The sequence below is a fragment of the Lagopus muta genome, chromosome 1, assembly GCF_023343835.1.
Source record: "Lagopus muta isolate bLagMut1 chromosome 1, bLagMut1 primary, whole genome shotgun sequence".
NCBI classification, from domain to species: Eukaryota; Metazoa; Chordata; class Aves; order Galliformes; family Phasianidae; genus Lagopus; species Lagopus muta.
This window is the reverse complement of record NC_064433.1, coordinates 190,351,369-190,376,741: the sequence shown is the minus strand read 5'-3', so window position 1 is coordinate 190,376,741 and position 25,373 is coordinate 190,351,369. Positions and strand designations below refer to the sequence as shown.

The 25,373-nt window shown below is 40.4% G+C and overlaps 1 protein-coding gene across 1 annotated transcript in view; it reads right to left on the bottom strand.

Moving 5' to 3' along the window:
• The window catches only part of TENM4 (teneurin transmembrane protein 4), a 1,593,907-nt gene that overhangs the window by 329,394 nt on the left and 1,239,140 nt on the right, over positions 1-25,373 (bottom strand). Inside the window, exons 13-14 of the mRNA XM_048933792.1 lie at positions 15,675-15,963; positions 10,463-10,732 (exon numbers count right to left, since the gene is read on the bottom strand). Coding sequence (XP_048789749.1) covers positions 10,463-10,732; positions 15,675-15,897 — 493 coding nt within the window. The 5' untranslated portion in view covers positions 15,898-15,963. The remainder of the gene's footprint in view (positions 1-10,462; positions 10,733-15,674; positions 15,964-25,373) is intronic.

The following is a 25,373-nucleotide window of genomic DNA, read 5'->3' as shown; positions in this document are numbered from 1 at the left end:
TGAGGAACATTTCCAAGAGAGCTCAGAAATGCGTTTTCCTGGCTGACAGTGGTGACTTAAATATTTCCCAGGTGCTTTCATAGTCCATCTTCAGCCACTGGTCATTTTTTTGACCCAAACTGGGAGGATTTGCTTTTGGGAGGCATTTCTGCTACTCTACCGTGGTGAAAGTATGTGTGGGACAGCAGCACCCCAAGGGAGAGCAGCACAAGGAGGCGAGAAATCACACCTCAGTGACACTGTCCTTGAGAACACATCTTTTTGGGGTACAAATCAGAGTCAGATGATGCAAAATGTTGCAGAGATGTGACCATGGGGACAGCAGATCTCTGCAAGGTATGGGGCAAATGGCAGCCTGGGAGCTTTTAAACCAGCTGTCTCTCCAAACACAGTTTGCATTATAATATAATATCTTGTCTCCAATTTCATTCATACATCCTGTTCAACTGCTGTGAATTTCTCACCTCCCTGCATGCTCATTGAGTGGATCTACTTGAATGATTTGAGGTGAGGAAAATCTCTCTTTCCAGCTGCAGAAGAAGCAATTTGTCAGGAGCTGATTTAGCCCCTCTGTAGACCTCTGTTGGTTCTTGCCCGGATCAAGACTTTGACTTTCTTTGAAACTTTGGCAGCTAAGACATAGAGACTTGAAAGTGATTTGAGAATCATGGAATCATAGAGTCATAGAATGGCTTGGGTTGGAAGGGACCTCAAAGATTATCTAGCTCCAGATTCCTGCCGTGGGCTGCTTGCCACCCAGCAGCTCAGGCTGCCCAGGACCCCATCCAACCTGGCCTTGATCACCCCCCAGGGATGGAGCACTCACAGCTTTCTGAGCAGCAGTGCCAGGGCCTCACCACCCTCTGATTTACAAGAAGGACTTATAAGTCTCTAAGTAATTATTCTGAATTTAAGCCTTAGTTTGAGAGAGACTGTCATAATTCCCAATTTCACATTTAGCAGTTTCTCTTTTAAATGACTAAATGCGTATTTAAACTAAATTTAAAAAAAAAATCTTTTTTATCTCCCTACTAGAAAATGACCAAACCAGGGCAGCGATCAAAGCCTGCGCTTCCAAATGCAGTGAAAAGGTGTCCCTTTGACAAAGTGACTCTTCCCCAGTTTTGCCACATTTGAAGTTGGTTGTAGGAACCCTACAGCCCTTTGGAGGTCATTAAATGCAGCAGTAAGAAGAGAACTGCACTCATGGCTAGGAGGCTTGAAAAGGTCTCTCCTGCAGAGAGAGCTGCGAGGGAAGGAAAAATCGATGGATACTGTGAGGGGAGATGGCACGTTTCTGAGCCATTTTGAGTTGGTTTTCAGCGAGTTCCAAGAGCATAGGTGACCATTAGAGGACCTGGGAAGCTCTGGTGATCTCCTGGAGGGAGTTTTCACTCAATCTTGTTTGACACTCTCCATCTCACAGTCACACAATTCTTCTCCCCAGCTTTTTATGAAGTGCAGCAGCATCAACAAAAAGCAGGTGTTTTTGCCTCCCTCAGAGACATTTGTTTCATGTTTGAGGGTGGCTGTGCAAACATTTTAAGTACTTGAGAGCAGAGCATTCACTTAATATGTTACTGGTTCAAAGAAGATTACCACTGCATTATTTGCTCCAGTACCGATATATCTGATTAGAAAATCATAGAATGGCTTAGGTTGGAAGGGAGCTTAAAGCCCATCCAGTTCCAACCCCTTGCCATGAGCTGGTTGCTGTTAACAAGGTCAGGCTGGCCAGGGCCCATCCAACCTGGTCTTGAGTACCTCCAGGGATGGGGCACCTACATTCTCTGGCATTCAGTTCCAGTGCCTCACAAAAACAACTGGGTTCAACGCTTCAAAAGAAAGTGAAAGAGGAAGTTTTGAAGTAACGAATTATGTTCCAGAAAGAGAAATGAGGTGATAAAGCCAAGGACAAGCAATGTCTGTAGCAGAGCCGTAGGTTAGATCTGGACTGCCCTTTGGTGCCCACTCTAAAGCAGCCCTTCTCTGAGTCCTGTATTGTCTGCTACCCAAATGTCATTGCATTATTTAGACATATATGGCAAAGACTTTCGACTATGCCATAATAAAGTTATGTTTATAAAATATTTATTCTAGATGAACACCAGAGATGCATTATTAGTAAAATCTTTTCACTATATGCGTGTTTCCAAACAATCTGTGGTGGGAAAAACCAAACAAAAGAACAACTTGCCTTAAGGCATTAAAGTTTTTAGGGGCAGCTCAAAGAAACACTGAAAATTTTTCAGAATTAGGGCAGTCTTGCATTTTCTATCACTGCCCTGGATTGAACAAAATGGCACTTTTTGCCTAACAGTTAATCAAAAGAGCCTCTGAGAAATGAAGAAATGAGATTTTAATGAGCAAATTCTCATGACAGAAGATGTGCTTTCCTTTATTTGGATCTCACTGTACACCTTCAGGTACGTGTAAAACCAAAATAAAGTGTTATTATTTCTCGCTCTGTTCTGCTTATGGGTGCAGGTGTATCTCAGCTGAAGAGACAAAACATGATACCCTGAGGGGTGCTTGAGGATACTGGACTAGATGTGACCTAACACTGCATCCTGGACCATAAATTAAATACATTGAAAGCCTTCTTCTTCTGTAAAGGCAAACAGGCCAGTTAGGACAAAAATTAGCCTTAGAAATTAGTGGGAACCCTTTCACTGAGAAACAAAGTGAAGATACTGTTCAGTAATGCAGTAGTTTAATTATTAAACTCAGATTAATCTCATCTACTTTCATCCTCTAAATTGGGAGCATGGATGCAGTTGGCACAGTCTCAGGTCCCAGAGTGAGCTCAGTGGTACCAAAAGGAGCTTCAGCCTTCAGTGTGTTAAATACTGCCTGAGAGACAGTAACATACACTTCTTTCCTAATTTAAAAGACTTTTTTACACTCAGTGGCCAGGGTTCAGTTGAAAATGGAGGAATATGAAGGGCTTGTCATTGCCCTAAACCTAATCAATATATCATCCCATCAAGGTAAAAGTCTCTGAGACTCTTGTGAAGTGAGAAGGTACCTCACCTTTTCACCTTCAAGAAGCATCTGGGGTCTAATGTCTGGGGAAAAAAAAAAAAAGAGGACAGAAAATGAGAGACATTAGGAGTCCATCATCAAGGATGTCAGCAGTTAGAAAGTTGGATCACAAGAAAGTAGGATGTAACAGCCTTCAGGGGAGACATTTTTCACCAGAGAATGTTGCATTTCGGATGGCCGTGTAGCAAAAGACTCCTTTTTAGGACTAATACTCTTCATAGGAATATTAGTACCTTTATGGTTGGAGGGCCCAAAGGCAGATTCCTTCCCCTGACCTTCACATTCAAGTGATCATCAAGTCTCTGAATATCTCTATAAAGCAGCTTCAATTGCAATCAGGCTGCAATATACAAGCAATCCTAATGTAATATCAAAAAGTTAAGTAAGAGTGCAAAAATTTCCAGGAACTGAAACAGGGAAGGAAATTAGTGAAAATCTCTTTTTGGACCTGCTACTTGTTTCTGTGATTTTCTCTGTCTTCTACAACTCATGATGGATATTCAGTCTTAAAGGTTCTGGCTAATTATTATTTCAAGTTGAAGCATCTTGTTAATATTGAGGTTACAACTGATAGGAGGCAAGTGAAAGATGACAGCCAGCAGATGTTTGATCTTGAACTGGAAATTCTAATTTATTCTTGTCTTCTTCAACTCAAAAAGCATAAAGGAAACGTAAGAAAATAGAGCTCATAGCACATTTCTTTAATAAAATTTATCTATTTTGAAAAAGGATTATTTTTTTTTTTAAAATCTCTTTTCTAAACTTTCCAGAAACTGAGTATCATATTTATGCCTACACGTTTTGCAGAAGAAGCAGGTCTGAAGCATGCGCTCATTTAGTAGAAGTACTTTATAATGCACTATTTAATTCAAAGGGGGAAAAAAAAAAAGAAGTTGCTGCAACCACGGTAACAATATTAACAATGGAGCGTATGAAGCCTGAAAGGAAATTACTCAGCAAAACATGGTAATAAAAAGAAAAGTCACCATGGATTATCAACTAGAGTATTAACAAATAATTTGTAATGCTAAGATTACACAGGAATTGTGGCAGTGCTAATTGCACTGATTTATTGAACTGTAGTTTGAGCCAGTAGTTTGGGTCAACATGGTTTGGGAAAACAGGGAAGTGAATGCAAAGAAGACTGAGTAAAAATCTTTCCCGTGCAGAGGTTCGTAGCTATCTAGGAACACCTTGCAAGACCACTGGTGGATATATTAGGTGGACACATTAGGTGGACACATTACAGATAACATTAGGAGGATGTGTTGCAGACAACCAAAGAGAACAAGAGAAATACTCAAAAATAATTACCATTTGCCTAATGTTCCACTGAGTATTGTAAAAGAAAAAGGAAAATACCTGGAAAAAGCTGATGAAATTCAGGAGTATGTTGCTTGATAATCAGAGCAGCTTTCTGATTTAATAAGTCAAAATGAATGCAAGAAACCTGGTGGTGAACAGCATATTGCACTGTGTTAAAACAGTACGTTTACAGCTTGCTGGTAGTAGGTCTGAGAAGGATTTTCAAGGGCTTTGGTGAGGTCTGTATCAGATGCAACTGAATAAGTGGAATAATTACTTAGACTTCTTAACTACCCAGGAGAAATAAAATTATATAGTTTCTTTGGTGTTCCTTGCTTGAAGAACTTGTCTTGAATTATTTCCTGCTATAATGTATCCCTGTGTTTCTAAATATCTTATATGAGCATTCATTTCTATCAAGTCCTAATTTCCTATGCAGTTTCTTAAGCACTCCTTCCAGCAGCAATAATGGCTTTAGCAATGTGGAATCAGAAAGTGTGGTGGTTACTGCAAGAAATGCTCTTTAAATCATGTATTATGTCAATTAAATGGCTAAGAGTTGGGTCTGTGATGGTAGAACAGGCAGAGCTATCATGTGAGCTTTCCAGCTCCTGATTGCTAGTGCATTTCAGTTTTACGAAAGCATATGATAATTTTTTAGAAAGGCAATTTATTTGATGGGAAAGCAAAAATTAACTATAACGTATTCACTACCTTTCTACTCGTGCTGTTTAGGCTTGGAGAGCGGGTTTGGGTATGGGGCTGACTGTTTTCTTGACAGTTTTAAAGCTTATTTAAATGCACCCCAGAACAGCAGTGACTAAAAGAAAAATTATTTCTCTCTGTAGGATGTGGGTCCAGCAAAGTAAAATGAATTGGTACTCTTAATCTTGTCACCAAGTGAGTAAGTGTTTGAATTGCTATACCCACCATACAACTTTTGGTACTGACTGGTGATTTCAGAGGTAATGCCAAAGACAAATGGACTGCTCTTACTAAAGAGAGGCAACCAACAGATGAGTGGCAGAAACGTTGGTGCTGATTGTTCTTACATCCAGATCATAGGTGTTTTGAGTTCCAACAATGCCATTCTCACTCTTTCTACTCATTTAAAATGCAAGTGGAACTGTTGGCAGGAACACATTCTTTTAATTACTAAGGTGGAAAGGAGGACACACATGGTACAATTTAGCAGTGACTATCTAGCAGCTTAATTTTGGCTTCTGTGGCTGTTAGATCTGGAATTTTAGTTTACTAGAAATTACTGAAATTCAGTTTACTAGTTTGTAAGTCTACTTCTCAATCTCCAAGATAGGAAATTTCATGCTTCAGCAGCACTTCTGCAATGATTTCTTTACACAGTCTATCACAGCTGAGTAGTTAGTTCTGTATTGTCTCCAGCTTGGTCAAACTGTCTTGAGCCACGTAATTTTACTCATCCTGCCTGTGAGATCCTTCTGCCTTCTTGATACTGCCCACATTTGTTACAAAAGGAGATGAGGACGAAAAACTTCAGCTTCACTCTGCACATGTACAGGACATTAATCACTCCTAACTGGTCCTGCTAAAAAGAAATGCTCCCCCTCTCTCTTACTACTTCTCACATTTAACCAGCTACATACCTTAGTGGAAATTAGTGCTAAACTCAGGTTAAAACTAAAATGAATACTTAGTTCACCTCAGCTTCCATGGAATAGCTAAGAATTAAGCTCAACTCCACTTTCACAAAGAGGAGTGCTTAAAATATGGTTGTACTGGTGATTCTGAAGCAGATGTGCTGAATAAACCACTTAACTCTTTATCACATTGAAGGTAGACACAAAAGTATTAGTTTTTTGTTTGGTTTGGTTTTGGTGTGTAGAAGGTATTCTGCATGGGAATGCCAACATGTTTTTGCTCATCTCTCATGCTCAAATCCATCAGGTGACTCTTTGCATGATTCATAAGAGTTTGAGTAGATGTAGAGTAGGACCTTCCCTATCGAGCAATGGGAGATATTCACAGCCTTTGTCACAGGTACTTACCCACAAAAGCCAACCATCTATGCATCTGTTAGGAGTACCCTAGACAGTAAAAAAGCCTGAAGTTCTCAAAACCCAATCTGAACTGTTCTGCATAGCTTTCAAATCAAAGAAATCTCAGCAATGCTACAAACTATTGAAAGTGGAGAAAATGATGTTGAAGAGGCCAGCAGGAGCAACCATTCTGACTGAGGCAGCATCCAATCCAGACCATTGCCTGCCATTTCTCCGGTTTACACCTCAAAACTTCTAAAATTGGGAGTTTCCAGACTTTTTTGACTGTCTCTGCCAGTGACTACTACCAACAATTTATGAGCAGAGGAGGATCACAGTCGCTTTGTTCAGTTCAAAGAGATGGCTAAAGGGAGATGTAGTTGATATCTTTTAACTATTCTATGTGTGAGGATATACAGAAGACAGAATCAGAACTGCTCTCCAACGTGCATGGTGAGCAGATGAGTTGTAGCAGTAGAAATTGTGAATACCTCCAAGGAGAAGAGTTGTTCACAATGACAATGATCAGCACCAAAACTAACACAGGGGTTGTGGACTCTCCAGATACTCAATTGCAATGAATTAAGGCACAAAACAATCTGATCAAACCTTCTAGTTAGTCCTACTTTAAGCTGAAAATAGCTGGATCAGGGACTAATAGTAGTGACTTCCAACAAAAATTATTCTGTGGCTCTGTATTTTTGTGATGATGACTCTGTGATTAGAAATATTTTGGCTTTGGCTGAATTGCTGCAAAATAACTCAATTTCAGGAAGACAATTACTGTGTGCTCATTAACTGTGTTCTTCTCTATATTAAAGATCTGCTAGGTCAATGCAAAGGCTGTTCAGGGTTATCTAAGGTAATGCTGGTGAAGTCAATGTCAGGCAAAGATCCAGTGACCACCTCAGGAACTTCTTTTGTTCGTATCAGTCTTGTGGAGAAACTGCAATCTAATATAAGAGAAAGTATTCTCCAGAATTCTTTTCCAGGCATTCAGTGATGCATTATGCTGGAGGAGACATAGAGAGGTCTCTTCCATTACCTCTTTCTTCCAAGTGAACAGTCATATTGAGCAAAAAGCATTGGCCATATGAGGAGAGGCCATCAGGGCTGTTTGGTTGTGCAGGAACTGTTCTCAAGACAATGCCAGTGTTAAAACACAGGCTTATTTTACTGAAAACAAACTCGTAACTTAGTAAAGGTATTCAACCTCCTGGACAGCCTTGGGACAGATTAGATAAAACATCACATGGCTTTTCATGCCACCTGCCTGTGCAAGTGATTTATGGACTGCAATATGCCATGGAACCAGATCACTTCATTGGTTTTCTTAAGGAGAGGGGTGGATTGTGTCTGAACTTACTGAACAGAGTATCCCTTCCTCCAAGGTATCACCACTCCTCAAAGAAACCTGCAAAAGCTGAGGGAGTTGGACCTCTTATTTTCTAAGAACAAAATGAATATCTTGGTAGAATTGTGGTTTGACAGCTTTGGATTTAGAAGCATCAGAAGTAAATTCTGATTATTCATTTTGGATAAATAATGAACAACGTAAAAATTGCTGATGTTAACCTTCACTGGAAATGTTGGTTTAATGGGTCCCGTAAAATCTTCTATTGATGGCAGGTTTATAAAGCTCCTTATTGACTTCAGCTAAAGGCTATAACTTCTATCAATACTGTCAACAATTAATATTGACTAATAAAGGTATCCTGTAAACTGAGTCATAGCATTATGTTACTTTATGCTGCCATTAGCAAAATTTCATGTCATCTTGAAAACATTTCTCCTATAAATCTAGGATTTCTTAATATAGCCTACATGATTGCTAACTGTACAGGGTCCACAGGAACACTGCTCCTGTGCAATGTGAGGAAACAGAGCAACCTTCCTGTTTGCATGACAAAATTTCTGAAGTGTATCTCAGAGTTCACTTTCTCCAACAGCACATTTAAGACTGGAAGGGTTTTGTTTGCAAATGTTTGTCACACTTCTATCCGTGCCAAGAAATTACAAAGTGTGTCCAATTATTATTTGTGTACATTGAAAGCTTCAGATTTTGTCCTTAGTCTTTTCCTTTGCACTTTGTATTTCGATTCTTTATACTCCAAATTCAACCGAAATACTGAAATTATGGATCTCTCAGTTCCAAGCAAATTTTTCCAACTTGAACCTGGCTGGTGTTTTTGTTATCTACCCAGTGAAGTCTCAGTATCAGTTCAAGCTCTCCAACAGCACAGTTTGGGTTGTAGCATTTCCCCTTGCATTCCACCACCTCTTTTTTTTTGTCATCAGGAATAATTAGATACCAGTCTACCCCCTCTGTCTAGATCCTATTAATGCTAAACAGATTTTATATTTTTGAGCATGATATAATTTTTCTCATACAAAACACTCACTATCTAAGGCAGCAAATGCGTTGCACCCTAAGAAACAAGAAACTTAAAATCCTGCAAGCATGTTCTCCACCATGCTGTCTTTACTTTTCTAACTGCAGTGAAAAGATGGTTCAACAAATGGTTAGCGTGTCATCAAATTTAAGGGAAGAAGAATTGGAGGTTGTCTGAGTCCTGACATGAGTACTACTTTCTCTATCATTAGTTTCAGTAAAGCCTTTCAAAGCATGCACTGTTGCTAATGTGTTGTTGCTAATATGATTTCATTTGTAAGTGATCTGTAGGTACAAAGTTACATTGGAACATACAGAGGTAGCGTTACAGAAACTGGTGAAAAAGGCTCTGTCAGCTAATTGAATTCTCCCCTCTTAACGAGGAAAAAATAAATTAAAATTCCGTGCTTTATTTTATTTATTTTTTTTTTTAGGCATGGAAAGAAAGATGTGTGGAATGGGATCATGGCTGCACACACCACCATAAAAAGCACAGGAGAGTGACATGCATAAGTGAAAACAAACTGTAATTGCAAGGTGTTTGCTTTGTTTTTTTGAGTCATTGATTGGGAAAGTGCAAACTCTAATAGACTCTCATAATTTTTTTTTAATTGAAACACAAGGCTAGAAAGTAAAATATTAAACTCTGGCACATATCTGCCTGTTTTAATGGGTGAAACCCTGTAAGATGCTACACTAACAAACGTAAAAAAATATTGTAAGGATAACTTAAAAACAAATTCTGCACATCCTTTAAAGAGGCCGTTTATCTTTGAACTTTGCCTAATACATCATTTTCACTGAACAGAAACTTAATAAGCTTCTACTGTAATTTTGTTGGAGTTAAACATAAAATCATGTGGGTGGTGTATGTCTCATTGTGTCATGGCTTCCCAAGGAAAAGTTATCATCATTTGTCACTATAATACTGTGGCAAAAAGCATAAAGAGAACAAGCCATGCAGTCATTTCACATCAGCTTTCAGCGCTGAGCTTAAGCTCCTGATGACTTGGCTATATTAAGAAGCAGGCTGTGCCATAATTGAATTAAAGGTGCAAAGGCTTATATGGTTGTGTGAACCCCCGGGTCACGCTGCAATTGAATCAAAATCCTCTCTCCTTCCTACTCTGCCTGGCAGAACTGCTGACCAAAAGGTTCGCAGAACCTACAAAAGGCACGCAGGAGTCCCTTCAGCTGGGGATGCAAAGTTATTGAGATAAAAAATCTGTGACCTTCAGCTTTTATTTCTCATGAAGAAAAAAGCTTCTAAAAATATTTCACCACCGTTTTCCTTCAGAGAGCAGTCAGCCAATTTACATAAATGAAACGGCTCCTGTCAAGGAACCAGCAAGGAAAAGAAGGAAATTATCTGCCCCAAAAATCTGTAGCAAAGATAAGAGCATCATTGGCCAGGGGAGGGGAGATTTAAATGCTTTTTGTCTGAAAGGTCGCTACAGAAAGCAGAGAAAGTATTACAGCCACTTAATGATCTCTGTCGCGGTGATAAATAAGTAGGAGCTTCTCCAGTAGTTTATTAACAAACACTCTGTAGGACAGTACAAAAGGCCGTGACATGGGGCTATTAGAAGAGCATTTTCACTGAGTCTGATAAAAAAAATACAACTAAGGAAGATTAAGGTGGAGTGCAAGAAGAAGCACTGCTGGTAGAGCTTGCGGCTGCATCGCATGCGCTGCCCTCACTTACCGGTTTCAGTATTCTCGTGCTCCGTGTCAGTGAGGGTGAGGTTGGAGTTGGCCCGGCTCGACAAGCAGGAGCTGCGTCCGGATTTGGTGTTGCGTCCCCAGAGCCTCACGGGGTGCTCAGGTGACATGACCACATCCGCCTCCGTGTCGGCATCTGAGCCAGCGCTGATGGAGTAGCCGCAGTGAGGCAGCCCAATATCAGTCCGGTACAAAGTACCATGAGTGGGGGGTACGTCTTCAAGACCCAGCTCCCGCAAAGAGAAGTTGGCTCCTGGAATCACAGAAAGATTTGGGTTAGAAGGGATCTCAAGGATCATCGAGTTCCAATACTCCTGCCATAGGCAGTGCTGCCAAGTGCTAGATCAAGTACTAGACCAGGTTGTCAGGGCCCCATCCTACCTGGCCTTGAACACCTCCAGGAATGGGGCATCCACAGAGTCTTTGGGCAACCTGTTCCAGCATTTCACCACCCTCTCAGTGAAAAATGTCCTCCTGATATCTAATCTGTACCCATCTATACCTTTAAACTATCCCTCCTTTAGTTTAAAACCATTCCCCATTGTTTTATCACTATCTACCTGTGTAAAAAATTTATTTCCCTTCTGCTTATAATCTCCCTTTAAATACTGGAGGGTTGTAATGAGATCTCCCCACAGGCTCCTCTTCTCCAGACTGAACAAGCCCATCTCCTTCAGCCTGTCTTCATAGGAGAGGTGCTCCAGCCCTCTGATCACCTTGGCAGCCCTCCTCTGGGAGAAATTCAGCACAGTGTTTATTCTTTAATAGGGGACAGTTTTATCAAGCATGTGTCAATGGTGAAACCATTCATCTCCTGTCTTCAAACGTGAACCTGCTTCTTCCTGAGTCCTAGCATCACACTGAAAGTCCACCTGCTTTGTTGTGATGGCTAACTATACCAAGACCAAAAAGCAGCTGAATTCCTGCCCCTGGAACTTTGTCCCTGACAAAAATTCAGGTCTTCCTCAATAAAATTATCATGTTTGAAAGTAAAAGGATGGAGAGATGGTGGAATTCTTTAGAAGAATGAGAAAGTAAACTTTGGAATAAGTCAAACTTGCGTAATTAATAACTAAAAGCCTTATTGTACACCTCACAACTCTTCTACTGTAGGAAATTTGAATGAGTTTTACTCCTTAAAATCCCTGAAATTACTTACTGGGTATTTGAATTTGTTTTGGCAAGCTCACTTTTCCCTTGCTGACCACTCATGACTTGACTAAGTTTAGCCATTCATTCTTACAGAGACACAGCAGAGGTTGGTCGGCTGCAAATAGATATAATTGTTCAGCTGACTAAAAACATAACCTCAAAAATAACTCCTGAGTTCATGTTTAGTTACATGCTGAGCTTTATAATCAGACCAAACTGATGTGAAAGACTCTTCAAACATTAGCACACTTTGTTCGAGAACTTATATGAGGAAGCTGAGGAGAGCAATTAGTGGCTCCATCTTAATCCACATTTGTTTATTAATGTGCACTTTATTTTGCAGTCCTGAATGCCTTTAAAGGATTTTGGCTACCTGTGAAAGTCTTTATCTGCACATTGTGTTTATATGGCACAATAAGCCCCACTCCTGTTATGTTATGCCTTGATCAGATGGATTAAGGAACTTTATCTACAGCCAGTAGGAGGCATCAGGCCCTGGATTGTGGCCAAATACCAACACCAGTGATCAAAATCAGTCTAGCTGGCTTCCTCCCGTTATTTCAATAAATTAATCCCCTCCAATCAAAAGAGATATGGAGCTCAACCTGCCAAGTTTATGCACAGGCTCCAGACTCAGTTTTAGAGCAGTGTTTGCAGTTCAGACATGTTTTTACAAGCTCAGTCCCAGTGCATAATCACCAGGAATGTTCAGTTCCCAATCTAGCTTGGAACAGCAACGCTCTTATCTATTCATTACTGAAATTCATTCATCGTGTCTGGACCTCTGTCTCAAGGTTGTATCCAAAAGTGAGTTATGCATCTCTTTACTCAAAACCACACAAGCATGTGGTTCTCCTTGTGTTTGTTTTGTTATGGTGGAAAACATGCATCCAATAGAAACAGTCAGATTTCTGCTTTTCAAGAGTCTGGTTTCATGCTTTTGGGAACGATATGCCTTCTCCCTGTGCCCTGCTGCATAGGGAAGGGCTCACATTATAGCACAGATGCCCTTAATGATCACTTGGCCCCCAAAAACCATTATTTTAGTACGCATTTTTGTTCTGTTGACTTTGCAGCTCATAGAGAAGAGAGAAGAGATGTTTAAATGCGAAGTGAATAATGGGACTGGACACCATTTCCACATAAAGTTTAGAGAAGGAACTGTATCATGTCAGGAGGAAATGACCATGGTTCAGCTGGTTATGGATCTACATCTGATAACACTTAAACTATTTAAAATATTCATAAACTTCACACCTTCTTAATTGAGCAAAAAGGACTAAAGCTTTCAGACGGAGCAGACAGATAAGGTTGCTTGGGGCTCACACATCCATTCAAATCTGGAGCTTGGCTTGAGGAGCACAATGCAGGTTTGTGGCAGATTAATCCATTTCACTTGGCCGCAAAACAGTCTGAGAGAACATCCACTACTACTCCATGGCACAAGGTAGCAAATGAACTTGACCTAAATTGCAAAAATAAGTAGTATCTCTCCAGAGATCTCACTTTTCACTTCCAGTTTTGACTTTAGAGCAAAGCTGGATAGTTTTTAAACTATCTGCCATGCGGTACTGGAGATCATCTTTTGGTTTTCCTTGCAAGTTTGAGTCCCCAGCTGTGAACTCCACCTTCCCTTGCAAGGGGCCACATTCAACATCATCTGACACATCAACATGCAGCATGATTGATACTCTCCAGTAACAACAGCTCATAAATTATGAAAAATGACTGCTACAATTAACTGAAAATCAAATTTATTTGCAATAAACAGCAGGAGATGCATCGATTTTCATATTCTACGTTCACTGTTGCCTTTTAAGCTGGAAGAACTCAAGTCAATAAAAGGAAGATAATAAATATCTGAGACTTTTTAATTCAGATCTGGTCTATTTTTTCCTATGCTGACTTGCACGTTTGCTGGCACTCACACTCTAGCTATAACCATTTAAATGCTGACTTGTTTATTTACTGAATTTATTTGGTCAATTTGAAATGTTTCCCTCCTCTGCCTTCCAAACCAGCTCAGGAGAGAAATTCACTTTGCCTTGTTGATGTCGTGCAAGCTAATAAGTCTTGGTTTCAGTTGTCATTAGCCCAAGCAGCACCATTAAATGGGGTCCATTCATGACTTTATGCCAGTAGAAAATTTGGCATAGAAAGTCCAGAGTAATTGTTATCATTCTTCAGGGCAGCTTTAGAACACTCTGGATAAAATAGGAAAAAGTTATAAAATTAAAAACACATGGGTGATATATCAGAAGTAGAACCAGACCCTGACATGGTTAATCTTAACTTTTTCAATCAATTTCAGATACTTAGACCATAGGTTTTTAAGTCACTTCAGTATTCTTCAAAATTTTTCTAGGAAAGTATGAGCTTCTGTATAACAAGTTTATACCCCCTGTCAACAGACAGGATTTTCTTTATCTTTTCTGGACTTCTTAGGAGAAGTCCATAGACCTTCATGGCCTCAGACCCTTAGGTTGAAAACCGTTGACCTACACTAATTCACATCTCTCCTGCATAGTGAATATAGTGCATGAAGTGAGCAAACTCAGTGACCTAAAAGGTTTCCTTTTCTTCGGAACCTCTTAGATTCCTTAGAAAGGATGAAATACTTCAGAGTTGCTAAGAAGGAAAATCCTTTTATGATTGCAAACTTTTTCTGAAAACACCTACTGCCCCTTTTGTTAATTGTTGCTTGCTGCAACTTTCATGAAACACAAATAGTATGTGGCAAAAGAGACTTATGTAAGTCATTTTGCTTGTGAATGCCTTAAAGATGTGTGTTGCACCCAAACCACAACTACATGGTACTGAGAAGAGTGAATGCATTGGTGAAAGATTGTGAAAGATTGTATGCAATCCCTTTGGGGAATCAACTTCTCCAAACTGCAGTGGGTGAGCTCAGAGCAGTCAGAGTCAGCTTTTTTATGTTCATTGTCTGGAATGCTGCCTCTTCCATTTTACTTTGCCATTTTTGTTTTCTCGATGGACTTCTAAAAATAATTTACGTGAAACCCTGCTTGGTTTCTGAACTAAGTTACACGTCTCTACAGAAAAATGAGGATAAGACTATAGGAGTGGCCAGAAATCTACCTCATGTAAGCAACAACAGCAGAAAGAATGTACCTGTGCTGACTCAAGGCTAGCAATAAAAGGGAAATATCTGGAATCTTTATTAGGACTCTGGAGCCCATGTGGACTCATGTACCTTCAAATCGTCACAACTTCTGTGACCTATGTTCACTAAACGGGATCCTAAAAGTCTTAAAAGTGTCTTAAAAATGTCTCTTTATCACTCCTCTAATACTGGAACCTGTCCCTGCTGCCTGCAGGCCATGTGCAATGCCAAGGATAGTTTAGCCCATCTGCAGTTCAGTTGACCCACTTCTTCCAGGCTTCTTAGGTTTTGCTGCAGCCAGATGAATGGTGTGAAAATGGTATTCTCCTTTGGTTGTCTTCTGTATTGAAATGCGTGTTGATTTCCTTCATGACAGAATAGGCACATTACATAGTTCAAAGGACCCCTGAGAAGGCAGGGACTTCAGAATCACTGAAAGGTTCAGGTTGGAAGGAACCTTTGTAGGTCATTCATCACTTGCTGAAGTAGAGGCACCTGAAGCATGTTGCCCAGGAATTTAGAAGATTTTCAATGCAATAACAGGACACATGGAGACTGACTGTGCAGAGTGCACCTACTGTGTCCGGTTTAACTGCAGGAAGTGTCAAAGGGCTGTTACAGATGCACACAACACATGTAACACTTCTAGAATTCAGGATAAAGTATTCCCTGTATTCCAACATCTATAATTAGAGAATGCCTTTTAGTAAATGGTAATGAGCACAGGCTTGAGGTATCCCACTTACTGACATCAGTTTGCATAAATTTCACGTCTGTGTAAAACATCAACATTGTTCCTTGCTTGTTTTATTTCGTTAATCTCATAGTCCTTCATAGGTAGCCCCTATCCAGCCTCAGCTCTCAACACTGAGTTGGTTAACACAACTGCTTACGGCAGTACCTGCTCAGATATGCTCACCTGCTCGACAGAATTCGTCGGCCTCCTGGTGCACCATGTCTTTGACCCGATTGCTGTAGGTCAACCTGGAGTCTTGATCATAAGCCTTCAGGGTCTCACTGGAGCTATAGGACTTCTGAGGAGCCTTGCTGTCCTCACTCTCGGCTGAAGAGCTGGTGTAGCGGCGCTCCGTGTCGCGGCGCCGAGTCAGAGATCGATACGGTTTCCTTTCTTTTACATCCATGGCACTCTTGTCTGAGTATTCAACATTAAAATAATGATGCCCGTGTAGCGTTCAGAATGGAATAATCTGAAAGAGAAAATTAAAGAAATAGGGTTTAGGCTCCTGCCTTTGGGCACCATAAGGCTAATTTGCCTTTCATAAATTCTTGCACTGAGCAAAAGAGAGGTTACTTAATGAACTGCAGGAAAACCCTCCTAGAATAATTACTGATGGGGAGAAAGTCTCAATTATGTGTTATTCAGAACTTTGCCAATCACAACAGCGAACGGGTCACATGCACGCAGAAACCTGCATCTGTCTGAACTGGGCTCACACTTGGGGATTTCAAACTGAGTGTGATTTTCTGAGTCTTATTTCCACAGGAAGTGATTCAGACACCTCCTGGAGGCACATTTTATGTACATCAGTCATGTAATCTCTGGGAAATAAGGCCATGCTGAAATGTCTATTTGGGCACACGGAATAATGGGAAATGCTACACTGTGCTTTTAAGTGCTTTGGTAACTCATGAGTTTAGAAGGAATGAACTAAAGAATGAGAGACAGTGAAAGAAAACCTGTGAGCAGAGACAGAGGGGTGAAAGATGAACGAAGAACTGAAGGAGTGACATATGGATTGTAGTCAGATGAAAATGTCTTCGTATTCAGAGGGCTCTTAACCCAGCTAGAAATATATTAGAACTTAGCAGAATTGAAAAAGTGCAAATAAATGATAGTGCTCTCCTTCATGTAACAGCATGGCCAGGGATTTATGCCTGTGGGAAACCAGTGTGTATATGCACTGACATGCACGCTCACATCTGCACACAGAGAAAATTGATATCAGAAATAAACCATGTATTAAAAGTATTTTTGTCAAAGTAATTTATACGTTGTCTTTTCACAACAAGTTTTTCAAATGAAACAAAGCACTGAAAAAAAAAGTCAGTGACTTGCAGCAAGATGGTAAAATACGTTCTTGAATATCTTAACTTGTTTATGAGAAAAATACAGCAAAAACCCACAAACCAAACACAAAAATCTGCAATTACAGGCTGTTTCTTGGGAGCTGGTCTGTCTTGACTGCGAAACAACATGAGCTGTGTCTCTGAATGCCACATCGGGATGTGTTTTTTTGTTTTTTGTTTTTTGGTTTTTTTTGTTACAGCACTTAAAAACAGAGAAGAAAAAGAACGCAAAACACCTATCAGTCCTCTTTTTTTTTTTTTTCATATAAAATAAATATGGAATACATTGGCAAGGAATGAATCGCATTCTGTTGGCATGTCTCCCTTGGAAGGCTAAATCCTGAATGTGCTACAGCACGGATTTGTGCTGCACCTCAACACAGCTACAGTGCAATAGTAAAGGTGAGAAGTGCTGTGGATTTTACAGGTTGTTTTAGAGGGATGTGGTGTAACACAGCATTTGTGGTTCTCCAGGCTATATGATTCTATGAGGAATGGAAGACCCCGAGCACAGTTTCTGATACCCTACAATTCATAATAGTAATGCAGGGGCTTGAAGGCAGCATTTTATTATGAATTTCTCACTTGCTGAGCCGTCTGGAACAAATATAACTAAACGTATTTTCAAGGTGATGAGAGAACGCAGGAGGGAATCTCTTCCCTCAGCACTGGTGAGGCCACGTCTGGAGGGCCAGCTCCAGTTCTGGGCCCCCAGCACCCAAAGGCGCCCTGGGCACACTGGTGAGAACCCTGCGCAGGGCCACTGGGATGCTGATGGGCCTGGAGCTGCTCTGCTGCTGAAAGAGCTGGGGCTGTTCAGCTTGGAGGAAAGGAGGCTTGGGGAGAATCCCACTCATGGCCACAAATCCATGTGGAAGGTGCTGAGAGGACCGAGCTCTGCTCGGTGCTGCCCAGAAGCTCCAGGCTGTGCCAGGAGGTCCCTCAGGTCACCAGGCTGCACTGCTGTGTGCAGTGAGCAGAGAGGGGCTGGGGGCTGCTCCTGGGGGAGCTCCTGAAGCCCTGGACGTGGTGCTGGGCACCCTGCTCTGAGTGTCTGGGCTGGGACTCTGAGGTGCCTCCAGCCTTTAATACTGTCATTCTGTGGTTCTACGATGTGAGGACTGCAGGATGGCTGTGAGATACACCTCCAGTTGTGCTGAGAAAAAGAGATTCCTGCTTCCTATTTCTGCAGTTCTGTCTTTGCCAACAGTGCTCACTTGGGTTTGGCCCTTTAACCTCCAAAAGGAACTCTTCAATGACAGAACCAAATTCCAAGGACTCTTACAGATCCCGTGGCATTCTTCCCAGAAATTAAGATGCTACTTTAAAAAGATCCACTGAATTCTATCCCACTGTATTCCAGTGACGGCAGCAGACCAACTCTGCACATCCCATTTGTCAGCAAAACACATAGGAACTACTGAACACAAATGGAAGAACTGGGAGCGTATGTCATAAATGAGCTTTACTTAAGTCATCTGCAGAGCTTTTGAGCACCCATTTGATTGTGAACATGTGTTTAAACCCATCAAGCTCACTGATTTATTTTCAGTCATGAGCTACATACATTCAGTGCATTAAATGCAAATGGGACTGCTCAGTGGCCAAAATTTATACATGTTAAACATTTTGCAGAATAAGGGCCTGAGAGTTGCCAAAACTATGCCCTGGATGAAGAAGGAAAGATCTTCTATAAGGAGCTGCTTGATACAGTAATAGTGTTTAAGAGGTCTACCTAATATAGGTAGTCATTCTGCTGTCTTGAATCAAACTTACTGACACCTTCACACTGCAGAATCATAAAAAGAATCAAGCATCTGATTGCTTTTCAGTGCACTGTCTTCCTCCTCCTCCTCAAAAAAAACAAAAACAAAAAAACAAAAAAAAACCAAAAAAAAACCAAAGGTTTTATTTTGTTTGAAAAATTGTGCTTTTTTGTTTTTTCAGTTGTTATTGAATAGGTTTATCTCCTTTATGTCGCCTCTGTTTGTGTAAAATTCTCAAAAGGAACTGGTTTGCTATACCTTTCAATAAAACATCTTAAAACAGGCTCCTTCGTGAGAATGCTGTTGTAAGAGAGCTCTGGAATTGTGGTTTATTATCATGGGACTGGGGAAACAAAACTTGAGTGAGAAATGTGGTTACTGTATTCTACAAGAACAAAATTAGGGAAGGGGACTTCTATCTGCTCATGGGGTTGCAGTAATTCCTACCAAGGGTCAGTCATTTACAAACCCTCTGGTGGAAGAGGCACACATGCCAAAAAACCTTTCTGCACAGCTAGAGCCACAAGGTACAAACAGGGTCTGTAATTACCATTAGTAACCTTGCAACTTAGGAAATGGCCAAAAAAACATCAGGAAATTGACTGAATTCCCACCAGATGAAGGTTTTTCTTTTTGTAAAGAAAGGTGAAAAACTGAAATTCCTCCTACAGTTCATCAAAAATAGCCCTGTAAATTTGCACCATTCATATACACATTCCTCTATAGCAGTGCATCAATTCCCAATTCATTCATGTCTTTATAAATTTAACTCTCCTCAGCCCTTTCTTTCTCTCCCTCTAGTTGCTTGTAAGGAGGTGCTTTTCAAACAGGAAATGTCACCCCCAAAACACACAATGAAGTTGCTTTTTTTTTTTTCTCTTCTTTTCTTTTTTAAGGAGGAACTGTTGCATTTAACTGACTTAAGTAAGTTTCCAGCTTCTCTCCATGGACACATAATCCTCGTTGTCTCCTTTTTATGGCCAAATTTCACCATCAGTGGACTTGTGAAGGGGAACTTGTCTCTCTGATTGATTATTATTTTTTATCTGCTACTCCTTGTGTCTTGATTTCACTACTGCTATGGTTTCATCCATGTCATCAACACTTCACATTTTTTCTGTCTTGTCTGGCTCACAGCAAATAGAAAGACTCACACTTGTTTCAGTTACATACTCAACCACCAGTTTCTTTCTGCCTCTAGCTCACTATTGCTCCTCATAATTTTAAAGTTTTCCATAAATGTGCTGGACTGATATAAAAAAAAATATTTAAGGCTTCTAATACCATCCTTTCCATTCCTCCAGTCCTGATCCTTCTATAAAGCTCAAAATCCTTTTGCTCTGAGCTATTTCCACTCAGAAAATACTTTCTTGTTCTGCGATGCGATGTTTCCGTCTCCGTTTGATTCTTTCATCATCCTGCTGTTTGCATAACATATCAAATTTCACCTTTTTTTTTCCCCTCCAAGACAATTAATGGCAATAGCCATTCTTATTTCTGACAACCCACTGAGTGTACAATGCCAGCTGGACCACAAGCTGATTTGGAACACAATTCACAGCAGAAGCATCCCTCTGGCTTTACTTACTCAACTCAGAAAATCCCACTGACCCCAGTAAGGGTTACAAACAGGCTAAAATGTGTGGCATCAAACTCCTCAACATAGTTACATTTTTCAGAGATGTGAGGCTCTTCTCATATCCTTGAATACTTGTCAAGAAACGGAACAAAAAAAAACCTGACTTTCTAGTCTGGTGCAGTAAGTGCACTGCTTATTTGCAGCTGTTTTTATTTTTCTTTTGCTCTGGTTGGCTCCCAAATAATCCTTTTTACTATGTTTTATCCTTTATATCTATCCTCCTCATTCTCGGTTCCGTTGCTTTTTGTTGCTCTTTGGAGCTTTGATTAACCACACCAGCTTTGTGCTGCAGAATCGCACTCAGTGAATGGAGAAGGGAATGATTTATTTTCTGAGTCACCGCTCAAAAGACAAACTTCCATCAATCAAAAAACCAGACAAGAGAGTGTGACACCACAAAGTGATATGCTAGGAGGCGCTTACAGCAAAAGGGACAGGTGGTCTTTGATAGCTGACTTACATTGCAGGTCACTAATCACAGAGATTAGCAGCAAGGTGATAGACAGCACCTGTTCTAGAAGGCAGCATGTCATATCATCCAATTTTCTGTCAAAATGAAGGTGTTTAAATGGTAGAGATAGCTTTATGTGTCTCCTATATAGTTATGGCAACAGAGCGATGAGAAAGCTGGAAGAGTGAAATATCTTTTCTCCATGAAGACATGAGCATGAATGCTGGTGGGTTGATTCAGTCCACCTTTATGCTATGGGAAGCAAAGTTTTCTCCTTCAAAACTGTTTATGCTAAAATGGCATCAACTAACCTGGCAGGACGTGCTTTTTTTCTTTCTAAAATAGATTCTTCTCATTCCACTGCTTTGGGCAATTTTTTCCCTAATCTTTTATTGCTGCTGCCCTTTGTAGGATGAATAGAGCCACAGAAAGCTGAGCAGAAAGATAGATTTTATTTTTAAATTGTTAACTAAGACCTAATGCTGGTAAGTAGCAAGCAAGAGTCCTTTCCTTTATTTTACAGAGGAATGAATGAGACATAGGAAGGCAGAGTAACTTGCTTAAGGTGGTATAAGAAGAAAGCAACAAAGCAAGAGAAGACTTTTGATCTCCCAAGCAGACTCTGATACTGAGCCTTAGATTTTTTGAGAAACAAGTCACACGAGCACTTCAGAATACTTAATTCAAAAAGTCTCTGCCAATCCATGTCTGATATCTTTGTGTGAAAAGAGTTGCATGAACTTCAGGTATTATTAACAACATGCTCTTTCATGTTTGGATAGTGCCCTTCAGTCAGAAAAGCTGTGAAATATACACACCTACAGCTATGTCTGACCAGTGAAATCCCATGGTGAGTGATGAAAACACCACTCAGAGGCAGAAGAGAGAGAGCTTTTCACCCATTTACGCATTAGTCTTCCCCAAAACAGCAAGAGAAAGTGGGATCCAACAGTCATGCTATTTGGGAAGTTAGCTTCAATCCAAGATCCTAAACTTCAACTGGATATGTCAGGCATTCAGATTCATAAGTGACTCTATGGCTGTAGTTACTAACGTCCTACACTGTTATCATTTGGTATTTGCCATCCTAGATGAAACAACTCAGTCCTTTGTGACAGTTCCCATTGCACTTTGGTGAGGATGCTAACACCACCTGGTACCAGGTTCCGTGTTCTTGTCTCATGAATGCAAAATAGTGAACCTGGGAAATCTTTTCTGGCCATTTCCATTTGTCTGAAAACTTCTGTGATATTCCATAGCTGGTCTGAAGCACAGACCAGGCATGAGTGTAGTGTTGAATACTCTTATGTTTTCAGCAGACATTTAGTCATCTATTTAAGAGTAATTCAAATTGAATTCTTATTGCAAGGTGACTGTGGGCTGCAATGATCTGATCTTAGCAAATATACAACCATGGCTTAAACAGTGTTATATTATTTACCAGGATTCAGGGAGATTCTTCTATCGCATAAAAGATTCCTGTGTTTTTTATTAAACTTTAATCTTCAGATTTATAATAAAGGTTTGAATCCCAGGGAGTCCTTGTAGGAAATAAATTAACCTGTAGGTATAACATCCTTTCACATTTTTGGCAAAGACCATGGAAAGAAGCAGGCACAAGAGAGAATAATGAGAAGTTAACTCTCCTTGGCTCGAACCCAGCCTGAAGAAAGTAACAAAACCTCTCTTTTCTGGACAAAACCACTGAGCCTTTCTTCTGCTGGTATGGGACTTGCTTGGCAATTGGTAATATCCTGTCCAAAAGATGTGGTTTGTGACCTTTCCATAAATAAATCTAAAACTGCAATGAGCTGGAGGTCCAGAAAAGCTTGAAACAGTAGTGGAGATTTGAGGTATTGTGGGAAAGCATGAAGCAGGCTGGAATGCAATTTACCCTAATTATTTCAGTTTTGCAAACCTATAGGTCTCCCCTCTTGAGTTGCAGCTTTTAATTTGTGAGAGGGCAAGATTTTGGGGCCAGAAATTAAAATATTTTCGAATATATTTTGATTACTGTGAGCAGTGTGCTGCTGTTGTCATCAAAATCCTACTCTGGCTTCCCCCAGAATGGAAATTACTTGGAAAACAGTCTTATTTTTACATTGAAATAGCATTTATTAGTCTAGTAAGCCATTCTTGGACAAAGGTTTCTTCAAAACCTCAATTTAATAGATAATAGATGCAGCTATTTGCTCAAAGAGGTTGTGGATGCCCCATCCCCGGAGGCATTCAAGGCCAGGCTGGATGCGGCTCTGGGCAGCCTGGTCTGGTGGCTGGCGACCCTGCACATAGCAGGGGGGTTGAAACTAGATGATCATTGTGGTCCTTTTAAACCCAGGCCATTCTATGATTCTATTTAAATAATGAATGCCAGAAGAACCAGCTTGACAGTGTAGTCTGATTCAAGTTCAAGCTTCACATTTTCAGTCATTCACAATGTCAGTCTCAAGCACTGGGTGTGCAGGGTGCCAGGAATCCACAAGCTGAGTGGAATCAGCCTGCATGTTAGTGAGTGTCAGAGAGAGGAAGAGATGGTGGCATCAAATGCAGATGTGACATCTCCATTCCAGGCAGTCACTGAATGAATCTCACTAAAGTGCACTGCACTCCTTCCTCTACCAACCACCAGGTGAAGATTTGGGCTATTACCCGTGATACAGGAGATTTAAGTCTTTAATCTGAATTAGGCAGGAAAAAATCTGGAATGTGTCTCACACATCCCAGATGAAGGCACTAGGCAGAGCTTTTCAGAATCTGCTTGGGAGAAAATTTGCTTTTTCACTAGAGAGGAAAAATGGTCTAAGTTGTGTTTTCTTTTCTTTTTTTTTTGTTTGTTTGTTTGTTTTTTTTTTCTATTTTCTTTCTTCTTTTTTTCCTGAAAAGCAGCAGAATGTGTTTTAAAAATCTTGAGACATCCTGTAGAGAACAAGAAAAAACTGGTAGAAAAATCATTCAGCGTGGTGAAAAGACTTCTTGTTTTGGGAAAACTTTGTATCTAATTCCCAAAGAAGAGAAGGGAACTTAGGGAAAACCTCTTAGTTCCCTTCCAGTATTCGAAGGGGACTTATAAATTGGAGGGAGAAGGACTTTTTGCGTGGACTGATGGTGATAGGACAAGAGAGAATGGTTTAAAACTAAAAGAGAAGAGATTTAGAGATGTTGAGAGGAAATACTTTACTCAGAGTGGTGAGGCCCTGGAATCACTGCCCAGAGAGCTGTGGGTGCCCCATCCTTGGAGGTGCTCAAAGTGCAGGTGGGACTGGGCCCTGGGCAGCCTGATTTGATGAGTGGCAACTCTGCCCAGGGTTAGATGGGCTTTAAGATCCCTTCCAACCCAATCCATTTTATGATTCTATGATAATTCCTAGTGTTTTCTATGGCCAACAAGAAACTTACAGTATAAGATGGTGACCCATAATAGAATGTAGCAAGAACATCAGGACATCCAACCTCTTTTCCCACCGTTTGTTAGGACAATACCAATAATTAGACATATTTTCTTCTGCATCCCTCTCTACCAAGTAAACTGAATAAGGAAACTACACTTCTGTATTACCCCTAAATGAGTTCTACTCAACCAAAGATAATGCACACATTTCTATGAGGTTCTGGAGAGAAAATAAAGGAGAATTAAAAGCTCTTTTTCTGCATATACAGATGCTCAAAGCAGAACAAGTCATCTTGGTATCAGAGGACAACTGAATTATCTTTACACATTAAAATTTCTTGAAGGACTATGCATTAACTAATCAAATGTCTGACTATACTTAACTCCATGCTTATTAAGTCATGTGTCAGATTTGACCGTCCTGTGAAGAACACAGTTCATGGGAGCATGATTGAACTGGGTCAGACAAAAGGACTATCAAAAGCTATATCCTGTCTCCCAATGGCAGGTGCTTTGAAAAAGCAGAAAGTGGTTACAAGCAGTGCTTTAAACAATAAGCTTGTTCCTTCCTCTTGATACACTTGCAGTACTCTAATGATCAACAAATTTATTAGTTGGACCACTGGGTTTGTCAGTCTTTCGTTGACCCATCCTCTGCAGATTTGTCTAATCCCATTTGACACTCAAACACTTGTGGCCTTTGCAACATCCTGTGAACAGTCCCATAATGTAATTATGTGCTGTGTGAAAAAGCACTTCCTTTTTTCTCCTTTAAACTCTCTGTCTGATGTGTACAGGTCTTGTCTCTTCTACGAGGATACTGATGAACCCACAACCCTTTCCATAAAAGCAAGGCTTTGAACTCATATCCACTTTCAAACTTACCTTATTTATCATTATTATCCCTAATTTCTGCTCTCATGGCAGAAAACTGAATGAGGAATGGGACTCGTTGGAAAGAAAGCATGTTTGCCTTTCTTCCCTGCAGTCACCTCTGCAGGCTTTAGTCCTGCCTTGAAACACATTGTCACTATCAGGAGTGTTTGCTGCAGAAAAACTAAGATCAAGAAAACAGTTTGTGGATAAAGCGTAAACCCTGTCATATATCTGTAACCCTTTGTGTAAGTATCATGCTGGTGTACATCATGTATGTAACACTGAGTTCAGACCACATCTTCCTACACCCCTTGGATCCAGCCTAGTGTCTGAGCTGCTTACACAGAGACAGCCGTAACTGAAAGAGAGGTATTGTGTAAAACTTGCACTATCTGAATTCTACTTTTTTT